At 39.3% G+C, this 13,430-nt stretch overlaps 1 protein-coding gene across 1 annotated transcript; it reads left to right on the top strand.

The window, feature by feature from the left end:
• Positions 1 to 377: 377 nt before the first annotated feature.
• LOC127429301 (26S proteasome non-ATPase regulatory subunit 5-like) lies at positions 378 to 9,188 on the top strand. The gene is made up of 10 exons (XM_051678256.1): positions 378 to 567; positions 1,860 to 2,004; positions 2,080 to 2,193; positions 2,353 to 2,481; positions 3,892 to 4,001; positions 4,125 to 4,267; positions 5,147 to 5,338; positions 5,457 to 5,566; positions 5,759 to 5,899; positions 8,678 to 9,188. Exons 1-10 carry the CDS (start codon positions 395 to 397, stop codon positions 8,933 to 8,935), a joined length of 1,515 nt encoding a protein of 504 aa, XP_051534216.1. The 5' UTR covers positions 378 to 394; the 3' UTR covers positions 8,936 to 9,188.
• Positions 9,189 to 13,430: the final 4,242 nt, after the last annotated feature.

Below are 13,430 nucleotides of genomic sequence, written 5' to 3'. Positions count from 1 at the left end.
AAATACACAGTTTCAAAAGTATAGCCACAATACATAGGCCTAAACATTATAAATGTTAACATGATTTTAGTTCGAGAAAACCGCTTACTAACTTTATCTGTGTAAAGTTATATCTATATTACAACTTCTTTAGACAGATATGGTTAATTTAACATTCATATTTGTTTGAAAGCTCACATGCAAACAGACATATGAGACTCCTCAGATAATATCATGCGTTTATCATGGATGTATTTTGGTTTTACTTTATAAAGTAACACTCTGGTGGGTTTACACGGTGTGTCTGGTCAAAATAACAGCTATTATCTCTAGTTTAGTTTGTGACACTTGAGTTCTCTGAACCCACGAGCACGTTTTCCGCCATTCGGTCACGTGACCAAAACAATTGAGCATCATGGCGGCGCCTATAGAAAGTCTGTTGAATGAAGTCTGTGGATCAGAGGAGCCGATCGAGGAGCTGAAGAATCTCCGGACCGCCGTCTTAGCGACGCCCGTGAGCGGCTTGAGGGAGGTGGTGTCTGGGGCCCGACTGGAGATCATATTCGGGCTTTTGAACACGGATGACAAGTGAGTGTTGATACTGCTGCGTCAAGAGACACAATACATACCACAGGCTGCAGACTGTCAGTAGATAACATACTATAGAGTGGGGTCCAAAAGTCTGTAGTCACTAGTAAAACCGCTTGTATTTTGCATTGTTTTTAAATTCAGTACAAACTGTTTTATTGCCATTTACATGATCAACATAATAATTCAAATTGATTTCTTTGTGTACAGAGGTGTTAAAGGAATATTCCGGGTTCAATACAAGGGCTCAATCAACAGCATTTGTGGCATAGTATTAAATAACTAACAAACTATATATATATATATATATATATATATATATATATATATATATATATATATATATATAATTTAGAATGGGGAATGGGGGCCAATTTTTGGAGGGTTTAAAGGCAGAAATGTGAAGCTTATTATTTTATGAAAGCACTTGTAATAGTTTTCAGGTTAAAACTTGTGTATTATTTGAGCTGTAAAGTTGTTTAAATCATCGTTTACATGGATTAAAGGTGTATGGCATTAGGTTGTCATGGCAACATCATTGTAAAATTGGATATACATTTATACAGAAAGGATAAGTAATTGATTTTATCAAACTAAAATCATGTTATTATACGTCTTGTGGTTATACTTTTGAAACAGTCTGTATTTTAATGTTTACGGATTGACCCTTATTCACATATTGTAAGTCACTGTAACCGTGATTTTTGATTTTTTTTTTTTAAAGATCAATATTATACAAAAATTCGGTCGATTGAGCTTAACTTGTATTGAACCTGGGATATTCCTTTAATTTGGTCCAAGTCAGAAGTTCATCCACTTAGAAAAGTAGTCCCACATCACAGTTTAGACTTTACAGATCAAATCACTTTTTTGACTAAATAATTGTATTGTATAAGTAACAAAAATATCATCTTCAAATATCTGCTTTTAAACCTTCTGATACACTTGCCCCAAATCACACTGTTCAATTTTAAGGTTCAAAGAGGGTGGAAATGGTCATTAAAATGAAATTCTGTCTATTTTTGGTGCAAGAAACCTTGGCTTACATTAGTGGACTTCAAGTAAAAGAAATAAAGTGCTTCAATGCTGCTTTAAAACATTACAGTTGAAATCGATGCACATCTTATATCCTTCTGTATAATCAAAACAAGCTGATTTTCATTTGATGGTTTCAAAAAAGTCAGTGTATTGTATGAATCGCCTGATGTATACTTGTTTTATGTCATGTCACACTTTATGAAGCTGTCTGGCAGGTTTATATTTTCAACATGTGTATGTGTGTGTATTCACAGAGAGCAGATTGAAGTGTGTGTGGAAATCCTGAATCATGTTCTGCAGGCGTTAGAACCCATCCAGCTGGCTCAGAACTACAAGGCAGCACTCCAGAGTGGACTGAACCATCCTGATGACTCTGTCAAAGTGCTCACACTCTCACAGGTCAGTAGTACAGTCAGTTCACTCTATCCATCTCTCCAACCATCCATCTCACTCTTCCGTGTGTTTTGTTCATAGATCGGGCGTGTGGTTGGTCATAATGATGGAGTGACTCCAATTCTGAACAGTGCGGAAATCTTGCGTGATGTGATTCATTGCATCAGCGTTGAACGTATCGCTGTGGCCAAAGAGGTACTGACACAAACTCATCAGTAACATTGGAAACACTACTTAATAAACCGTAACCAGTATAGTACAAATAAACACTGCCATTTTTTCCCTGCATGGACTGATCTTATTATTATTTACATTTAGTCTTTTCATGTGGTTTGTTGTGAATTTTTCCACCAGGCGATATCTGCCCTGAGTAAACTCAGTAAAACAAAGGCAGGGCTTGATGCTCTGTTCCGCTCTGATTTGCTGAACAAACTCAAGGATGTGATGACCACCAGTGACAGCATTAGATACAGAGTGTATGAGGTATGTCAGACAATTTATGGATGAAAAGCTGCTAAATTTACAGGGCATTACAGGACAGGATGTGATCTAGTCAAATAATGTCAAGAACTGCTATTAAATATATTTATCTAATTTTAGATTTGCAAAAATAACATTTTTGTAATGTACCAAGTTAAAAGGTCCTCTGTATAATTATCAGCATTAGTTGAGCGAGAGTTTCTTTCGTATGTATGCAAAATGGACTTAATGGAAATATACCCGCATGAATCAGAATTCGATTCCGATTTCGATTCATGAGTATATTTCTGTTATAATGTCTATTTGCTTGCATATGACAGAAAATCTCTCCCAGCTAATGCTGTTAATTATACAGGGGACCTTTTAACTAGGTACATTATGAAAATATAAATTTTACAAATTATATTTTATTTGTTTTTCATCATTTTAGTCACATTTAAGCTTTTTAAATATGTACAAATCCATGTATTCCATCAATAAATATTATATTATATTGCATGTTTATTGTTTAGTTACATAATTTGTAGTATTTACATTGATTTGTTGAACACATGCTAAAAATGGGTACTGTCTCTTTAAGAAAACTGTCAATTCTGTGAAGAGCGTCTGTAAATGAGCGCATATTAACGTGAGAGGGCTCGAATGGCTTCTTTAGCGCATCTGTGCTATTCGTGATTAAATTTAAATGTTTATGTTTTGTTGTTTTTGATCACTAAAGAACAGAAAGGGTATTAAAAGAGATTGCGTAGATCTCGTCTTCGGACACACACTACACGGAATGAGTCAAATCCAAGTTTTACCGCGGTGGATGGCGTGAAGCCTCCACACGCGCTATGTCTCCGTGGCAACGCGCTCAACAAGCCATGTGATAAGATGCGCGGGTTGACTGTCTCAGACGCGGAGGCAGCTGGGATTCGTCCTCCGCCACCCGGACTGAAGCGAATCACTATGTGACCACGAGGACTTAGAGTGCATTGGGAATTGGGCATTCCAAATTGGGAGAAAAAGGGGAAAAATCCCCCCCCCCCCCCAAAAAAAAATGTACTACTCAATCACTGGAGAGTGAATTCTGAACATTTACCAGACAGCGGCGAATCATAGACATTTTAAGTCACATTTGGTCTCATTTGTGATTGATTTGTAGAGAGTTGCACATATAAGTAAATCCAAAGCAACTTACAAAAGTCAACAATATCTTCAGTATCGCACTGCCAATTTCTCGATATCAAGATCATTCAAATGAAGATCGCGATGCATCGGAAAATTAATATTTTGACCCATGTCCTAATCGAAATCGGAACCGAATCGAATCAAGAGCTTCTCAATCGGAATTGAATCGAAACGGGAAATCTGTATCTATTCCCAGCCCTAATTGCTATAGAAATGTTTTCTTTCTGTTCTGTATGTGTGCAGTTGATTGTAGAGGTGTCTACTGCGTCTCCGGTTTCTCTGGATTACTGCGCCAACAGCAGTTTAATCTCACAGTTGCTTGAAGAACTGACTGGAGATGATGTGTTGGTCAGGTAACAATCACACACGCACAGCCATAATATGCTAATACAATACAAAACACACATTTATGCCACCAGTGATAAGTACACAGTTGCAAACTCTTTCTCACTAGTTCTCTCTGTCTTTTCCCTTAGAGCGACCGCCATTGAGATGGTCACCAATCTGGCTCAGAGTCAACATGGCCGTCAATATCTGTCACAGCAAGGGATCATGGATAAAATCTCAAACATGATAATCGCTGCAGAATCTGATCCCTTCTCAAACCTTTACCTGCCAGGTGTGACTCTCTGTGTATGAACATTTTATTGACTTTATTTCCCTGAAGTCCACTTATAATCTTTGTCAATTAAACAGGCTGTTTTGCTAGCATACCTCAATGACTCCTATATATGTAAGTTACCTCTGTTATAGAGCGCAACAGTATAATTCTGGAAATAAAAATCCCTTTAATTTTTTCCATAGGGAGAACTGATTATTAACAAAAACGTTTAAACCTTTACAGACAGACCTACTGTGAGCTCCGAGGTTGTTAATCGATTCTGTTGAAGAAAAAATAGTCTACTTAAATTAATATCCGAATTCCTGATGAATCAGAGAATCGTGGCAAACAAAGCACACCAAAAGAGCTCTGCAGTGACCGCCCACTTATAATCAACAACAATTAAATCAATTACATCATTCGAAATGCTTCATGTGTTTGGAGTTCATTCCATCATTAAAGATGTTAAGTACAGAGTCTTGAATCTTTATAGTGTTTTTGACCGAATTTACAAAAAAACTTTTTTTTTTGCTTCAAATCGCAGCTGGTTTATGAAGGTTTTCATTAAATTGCTATGGAAAAAATTAATGGGAAACATGCGTCCGGAACCAAGATGGCTGACAAAAGTGGGCGGGCACTGTTGGACTCTATAACTGGCTGTTGATCTGTAAATAGGGGCGGATATATGTTAATGAGCTCGCTCATAGTTGTGATGTCATAACCATGATGATTCCAGAGTAATTTTATGCAGCTTAATTTCAATATGTGGACTGGGGAGAGAGTTTTGAGTTGTGAATGTTAAAATATGTTTACATGGAACATTAAACTCTTACATTACTGTTTTTTATAATATTAATATTGTAACATACCTCATAACTTATGCTTGTGTTTGCTCAGGACTGGTGAAGTTCTTCGGGAGTCTTGCGATCATGGACAGCCCTCAGCAGGTGTGCGAGAAGTACCCAGTATTTCTTGAGGTGGTCTTCAACATGGTAATGAACCTTGACCCCACATTGACCCCTGTCGCCCTGGATACGCTCGGTGTACTGGGGGGGACTGTGGAGGGTAAACAGGTTCTGCATAAAACAGGTAACTGTGAGTTTGTGTATGTATTCAAGGCCGTGTGTGACGATTTGGGATTATATGTTGAGTTAGGGGCTTGTGGAATGTTTTCTGTTATGGTCTCTAAGTAATCTATCTATTACAGGTGAAAAGTTTACTTCTGTGTTAAAGAGAATCAATACAGTCGCCTCTGAGGGAGCCAATGAACTCCGAGTCAGATGTTTGGACGCACTAGCTCAACTTCTCACATTACCTGTAAGTGTGTGTTCTGTTCAGTTTAATCAGTAAAAGGATTTATGGTCAAATTTTGACCATTGCATTTACTTTCTGATTTGTCTGTGAAGCTTTGAAAGGAAACATGTTCATAGATTGTATAAATATTTGTGGTTTGTGTGTAGATTTGTTTGTGTAAGGATTGTTCTATGGATTTGTTTGTTTTGTCTGTAGGTGGAACAGCAGACAGATGACCTCTTACTGTTGACGGAGTTGTGGTTTAAATGTCTGAGCTCTCAGCCAATGGTGATGATCCGAAATATAAGCATGCAACCGTTCTCTGAGCTCCACTGCAGTGCACTAAGGATCTTTGCTGTAAGAGAGAGAGTGTGTGTGTGTACTGTATATGTATTTGTAGGTGTTTTATAACTAAGGATGGTAATCATAATACATTTAATGAATCTGGTTCTGATTCCTCTTAACGATTTTGATTCCATAGCGGTTTCAGTACGATTCTTTCTTTTGAGGTTTACATATTTGGAAATAAGAAGTGCAGTTTTTATTTTTATTATGCCTCAAATGTGCAGGCACATCTACCCTGCCCTATTCCTTAAATTCCCCAAAACCTGACATGATGTCACTTTCTGCACGTGAAGCCTCATGCTCATGTGGAGGAGTTAAGTACTGTATAAAACCAGGCTTTAGAGTCATTCGTTTGGGATTCAGGATCCACACTACACAGGTCACGCTGTGTGTTTCGCACTGTAGATTCAAAAGAATTGACTCATTCATTCAGCAAGAGTCATTCATTTGAGAATTGGGCTACACTGGTTGTGCTGTGTGTTTTACGCTGTAGATTCAAAAGAATCGGCTCATAAGAGTCATTCGTTCGGGATTCTGGAACCACAACTACCTGGGTCACACTGTGTGTTTCATGTTGTAGATCCCAAAGAATCGACTCAAGAGTCATTAGTTCGGGAATCGGCTACAGTGGTCATGCTGTGTGTTTCACGCTGTAGATTCAAAAGAATCGACTCAAGAGTCATTAGTTCGGGAATCGGCTACAGTGGTCATGCTGTGTGTTTCACGCTGTAGATTCAAAAGAATCGACTCATAAGAGTCATTCGTTCAGGATTCTGGAACCACAACTACCTGGGTCACACTGTGTGTTTCGCATTGTAGATTCAAAAGAACCGACTCATTCATTCAACAAGAGTCATTCATTTGAGAATTGGGCTACACTGGTTGTGCTGTGTGTTTTATGCTGTAGATTCAAAAGAATCGGCTCATAAGAGTCATTTGTTTGGGATTCTGGAACCACACAACCTGGGTCACGCTGTGTGTTTCATGTTGTAGATCCCAAAGAATCGACTCATAACAGTCATTAGTTTGGGAATCGGGCTACAGCGGTCATGCTGTGTGTTTCACGCTATAGATTCAAAAGAATCGAGTCATTCATTTAAGAATTGGGCCACACTGGTTGTGCTGTGTGTTTTACACTGTAGATTCAAAAGAATCGGCTCATAAGAGTCATTTGTTTGGGAATCGGCAACAGTGGTCATGCTGTGTGTTTCACGCTGTAGATTCAAAAGAATCGTCTCATAAGAGTCATTCGTTCGGGATTCTGGAACCACAACTACCTGGGTCATACTGTGTGTTTCACACTGTAGATTCAAAAGAATTGACTCATTCATTAAACAAGTCATTCATTTGAGAATTGGGCTACACTGGTTGTGCTGTGTGTTTTACGCTGTAGATTCAAAAGAACCGACTCATTCATTCAACAAGAGTCATTCATTTGAGAATTGGGCTACACTGGTCGTGCTGTGTGTTTTACTCTGTAGATTCAAAAGAATCAGCTCATAAGAGTCATTTGTTTGGGATTCTGGAACCACAACTACCTGGGTCACACTGTGTGTTTCGCACTGTAGATTCAAAAGAATTGACTCATTCATTAAACAAGTCATTCATTTGAGAATTGGGCTACACTGGTTGTGCTGTGTGTTTTACGCTGTAGATTCAAAAGAACCGACTCATTCATTCAACGAGTCATTCATTTGAGAATTGGGCTACACTGGTCGTGCTGTGTGTTTTACTCTGTAGATTCAAAAGAATCGGCTCATAAGAGTCATTTGTTTGGGATTCTGGAACCACACTACCTGGGTCACGCTGTGTGTTTCATGTTGTAGATCCCAAAGAATCGATTCATAAGAGTCATTAGTTCGGGAATCGGCTACAGTGGTCATGCTGTGTGTTTCATGTTGTAGATTCAAAAGAATCGACTCATTCATTCAACAAGAGTCATTCATTTGAGAATTGGGTTACACTGGTCGTGCTGTGTGTTTTACACTGTAGATTCAAAAGAATCGGCTCATAAGAGTAATTTGTTCGGGATTCTGGAACCACACTACCTGGGTCACGCTGTGTTTCATGTTGAAGATCCCAAAGAATTGACTCACAAGAGTCATTAGTTTGGGAATTGGGCTACAGTGGTCATGCTGTGTGTTTCAAGTTGTAGATTCAAAAGAATCGACTAATAAAAAGTAATTTGTTTCGGAATTGGGCTACAATGGTCGCAATGACTGTTTCAGGTCATTGATTTAGTAGAGAGGCAGCGCTGCCACTAAATAGCGCTACAGAAAACACTCAGTATTTTAGGACAGTTTTCCGTCCACATTGGCATGTTGAAAAACCATTTAACGAACCGAAAGTCATGAAAATCATATGGTATTGGTATGTTTTAAAAAGTGGAACCGATTCCAAATAAGAACTGGTTCTCAGTTCCCAAATCCCAACCCTATTTATAACATTCTGGGTCTTGTACTTATTCAAATATGTAACTCTACCTTGTGTTTCTGTTCAGTTTAAAACAAAACAAACAAACAAAAAAAACACTTGTATCACTGATAATAGACCTGAGGCTTCATCGTAATTTTTTTTTTTTTTTTTTTTTTTGCAATTTTTGCTGATTTAGTTTCAATAAATGTTCTGGGTGGACTGGGGAGGGAGTTTTAATTTATGAATGTTTGAGTATGTCTACAAACTAAAGAAAAAAAACTGTTTTCCATTTATATGAGCTCTTGAAATGTGTTGTTTAAGAACATGGATATTATAAGTTTGCTGTTGTTCATGGCTTATTATATCATATTTCAGGCAATTGCTTGTCAACCGTGGGGGCAGCAGCTGATGATGGACACACCTGGATTTGTGGAGTGGGTGATGGATCGGTCAGTGGGGACTGGTAAAGAAGCCAAGGATTGTAAATATGAGCTGGTGGGGGCGCTGTTGAGCACCTCCAGCATTCAGGAGATCTTTGGATCAGAAAATTACTTAAAGCTGAAGACCTACCTGAGAGAGGGACCTTATTACGTCAATGCTGTGTCTTCAGTCACCACAGAGGGAGCCGACTGAGACACACATACATGTTCAATCACAACGCTTTTATACAAATATGTTAGCTTAAAAAAATGTCTAACCTGTTTTCTAGTTTTTCTGTCTAATCCAGAGAAAATGTGATCAAATGTTCTTTGAATAGCTACTTTTGGAGCTGTATGAGTTTACTGCACTTAACACACACACAAACTGTTTATACTCCCAGATGCTGATACACTCAATTGAATTTGATTCTGTTTGTATATCTTGTGCCATTAAAGGGTAAATTTCAGTGCTTTATTGTTTACTATATTTATTCAGTTCTAGTTATTTATAGGCCTTTTACCCTTCTCAATCTATATAACTACACTGAAGATATTTAAAGGAGAACATATTTTTTAAAAAATGTATCATATGGTTTTGCAGTCAGTTTGCAGAATGGAATAATATCACCTGACAGTTATTCACAAACTGAGCACTTTATTAGGAACACCTCTACACTTACTTATTCATGCAATCATCTAATCAGCCAATAGTGTGGCAGATGTGTAATGCATAAAATCTTGCAGATACGGGTCAGGAGCTTCAGTTAATGTTTACATCAACCAGAATGGGGAAAAAATGTGATCTGAGTTTTGTTTTTTACCGTGGCAAGATTGTTGGTGCCAGATGGGCTGGTTTGAGTATTTCTGTAACTGCTGATCTCCTGGGATTTTCACACACAACAGTTTCTAGAATTTACTCCGAATGGTGCCAAAAACAAAAACTATCAGATGGAAATGCCTTGTTGATGAGAGAGGACAACAGAGAATGGCCAGACTGGTTTGAGCTGACAGAAAGGCTACGGTAACACGGATAACCACTCTGTACAATTGTAGATAGCAGAATAACATCTCAGAATACAAGAACACGTCGAACCTTGAGGCGGATGGGCTACAACAGCAGAAGACCACGTCAGGCACTTTATTAGGACAATAGTGTTCTTATAATATTACATAATTAGCGTGACAATAAATTGATCATATATATTTATTTTACATATAAACTAAAATATACAGTTGTATATAACTTGGTCAAAATATAGTTCTAGCAAAGTCCCTTTAAGGCAGTGTAGGGCTCAAGTGAATTAGTGACTCATTCATGTTAAAAGGGATAGTTCAGCCAAAAATGAAAATTATCTCATCATTTACTCACCCTCATGCCATCCCAGATGATTATGACTTTCTTTCTTCAGCGGAAAACACATTAAGATTTTTAGAAGAATATTTCAGCTCTGTAGGTCCATACAGTGCAAGTGAATGAGTGCCAATATTTTGAAGCTCCAAAAATCACATAAGTCAGCATAAAAGTAATCCATAAGCCTCCAGTGGTTAAATGAATGTCTTCAGAAATGATATGATAGGTGCGGGTGAGAAACAGATCAATATTTAAGTCCTTTTTTACTACTACTGAGCTACTGTCACGCTACTGAAAAATTAAGCTACCTGATAGCACACGTACATCACCCAGATGTCTTTTTGATGTGTGCGTTTACATCTGGAAGAAGTATTTTTATGTTGTTTGCTCATCTGCAATACATTTTTAAGACATATGTCAATAAGGATGTCTCAGATGTTAAAACTACTTTCAACAGATGTCTTTGAGACGTTTATGATTTCGAATGTGGGTATATCTGATCATTTGTAAAATGTTTAGCAGATGTTAATTTTAAGATTGTGATTCTTTCCAGATGAAAAGTTCTAAAACAGACATCTTGGAGATGTATGTGTACTAGTGGCGTTGCTATTTGTAGTTGGTTACTTAAAGGGATAGTTCACCCAAAAATGAAAACTCAGTCATTGTTTACTAACCCCCTGTGTTGTTAACACAAAGGGAGAAATTGTGAAAACATGTTGTGCTCAGTGATGTCATAAAATGGCAGTTTAAGGTGACCACTTCTTCAAGCTTCAAAAGGACACAAAAGTATAATTCAGAAGTCTAATAAATTATTGTATGTGACTCGGGTCTTGTTCTGAAGGAATACAATGAGGTTCGGTGAGAAACAAACCAAAATCTAATGTATTATCTAGTAAAGAAATATCTTCACCAACCACTGTTCTCCTGTGCGCGTTCATGAGACAGACTGCACACGAGCTTCAGTAGTTACTGCACGTGAGAGATGGGGCGTTCAAGCGAAAACTCGTTTCTTTTCGCTTTAACAGGACCATCAGCAATATTAACAACAGAAAACACAACATAGCTGCACACAAACCGGAGAACAGAACTTCCAAACATGTCGGGACAGTGACCAACATGAGTATACTGCAAGTGAATGACCCTCATGGTGAGCCAGGAGGGAAACACTCAGAATATATATATGAACTATGGTCATATACTATGAATGACCCCCTTCACAAACTCAGTTGGGAAGGAAGTTTTATTTATAATGAAAGTGATTGTGACTTTGGGAGATACAACAGCCTGAATGCTGGCGGTTGTGTAAAATGACAGGGAGCCTATACTTGAAAAGAGGGGCATAAATGTCTGGTTGGCCAATAAAATAGCAAGCGCTCTAGACAGAGAGGACTTGCGATGAGAGTGATGTCACACCTAGGTTGTAAAACCTAGCGAATGTTTTTTGAGAAGACCATCCTGCTGCAAAACATATGTCTTGTAAGGACACACCGTCCATCCATGCCCATGAAGAGGCCATGCCTCTAGTTGAGTGTGCTTTAACACCAATTGGGCAATTTTCACCCTGCGACTCATAAGCCAGGGCAATTGCATCAACGATCCAGTGAGAAAGTCTTTGCTTGGAGATGAATATTCCTTCTGTGCATCCTCCATAGCACACAAAGAGCTAGTCAGACAGTCTGAACTGGCGAATATGCTTAACATATGTGTCTCACTTGCACAGTGCATAACAAATGCAAGGACTGTTCCTCATTTGAATTAAATGGAGGAGGGGAAAAAGGCTTGAAGGTGAACCACCTGCACTCTGAAAAGCGTGGTTAGGACCTTAGGCACATAGCCTTTTCTGGGTTTGACAATGGCTTTTGAAAGATCTGGACCAAATTCCAGACATGCATTGTCGACTGACAGTGCTTGCAAATCACTGACCCGTTTTATTGAGGCCAGAGCCAGCAGTAATGCACACGCAATTCAACAGAGTCCAGAGGCTCAAAGGGGGTCCTGTGACCGCTTTTAGGACCAAAGGTAGGTCTCAAGTTGGAACTTTAGCCGGGCGAGTAGGATTCAGCTGCCTCGCTCCCCTAAGGAACTTTATGATTAAATTATGTTTGCCTATAGAGGTGTCGGCTTCAGGTGCATGTTACACAGATATAGTCGCCACATAAACTTTGAGCATTGACGGATTGAGCCCTGCGTCCAGTCGCTCTTGAAGAAATGTGAGAATTTCGGAATGGGGCAGTTCACTGTGTCTTTGCTATGTGAAAAGCACCAATTAGTGAACACATTCCATTTCAATGTGTAGAGGCATCTTGTAGACAGCGCTCTAGCCTTTAAAATGGTGTTCATATCCAACTGAGTCAGTTCTGTTACGTTTAGCACGCCCCTTTCAGCGGCCACACATGCAAATTCCACAGCTTGGGCTGGGGATGCCAGATTGTGCCCTGCGCTTGAGAGAGGAGATCCCTCCTCAGTGGTATTCCCCATGGAGGGCCGTCCAAAATCTCGATCATTTATGGAAACCAGGACTGTTTGGGCCACTTTGGCACAACGAATAGAATAATTTCCTTGTCCTCTCAGACTTTGCATATGACAGAGTAAAGGAGGCACATCGGAGGAAACACGTATTTGCATTTTGCAGGCCATTTGTGAGCTATTGTGTCCACTCCTAGCGAAGCTTGGGACTTGGAGTACCAGATGGGACAGTGGGCATTCTCCGCAGAGGCAAACAGATCAATCTCCGAAGAGAGTCAGCCAGATTTGACTATCAAAACTACCAGGGTGCCCATTGACTTGAAAAGAGGGGCATAAATGTCTGTTTGGCCAATGAAATAGCAAGCGCTCTAGACAGAGAGGATTTGCGATGATAGAGATGTCACACCCAGGTTGTAAAACCTAGCGAATGTGTTTTGAGAAGACCATCCTGCTGCAGAACATATGTCTTGTAAGGACACACCGTCCGTCCATGCCCATGAAGAGGCCACGCCTCTAGTTGTGTGTGCTTTAACACCAATTGGGCAATTTTCACCCTGCGACTCATAAGCCAGGGCGATTGCATCAACGATCCAGTGAGAAAGTCTTTGCATGGAGATGGATATTCCTATCGTGCATCCTCCTAAGCACATAAAGAGCCAAAATCTCTATAATTTATGGAAACCAGGACTGGTTGGGCCACCTTGGCACAACGAATATAATCATTTTCTTGTCCTCTCAGACTTTGCATATGACAGAGTAAAGGAGGCACATCGGAGGAAACGCATATTTGCATTTCCCAATGGCCTGTGCGGTGACTTTCGTGGCTCTCAGCTCTAGCTCCGTAGCAGTGCGGAGGTCTTTGAATGTCTCTGGATCATAGCCTTGCTCGTCC

The sequence above is a fragment of the Myxocyprinus asiaticus genome, chromosome 38 (genome assembly GCF_019703515.2).
Source record: "Myxocyprinus asiaticus isolate MX2 ecotype Aquarium Trade chromosome 38, UBuf_Myxa_2, whole genome shotgun sequence".
In the NCBI taxonomy this organism is placed as follows: domain Eukaryota; kingdom Metazoa; phylum Chordata; class Actinopteri; order Cypriniformes; family Catostomidae; genus Myxocyprinus; species Myxocyprinus asiaticus.
The sequence above is the reverse complement of the archived record's forward strand: the minus strand, read 5'-3'. Positions and strand labels throughout refer to the sequence as shown.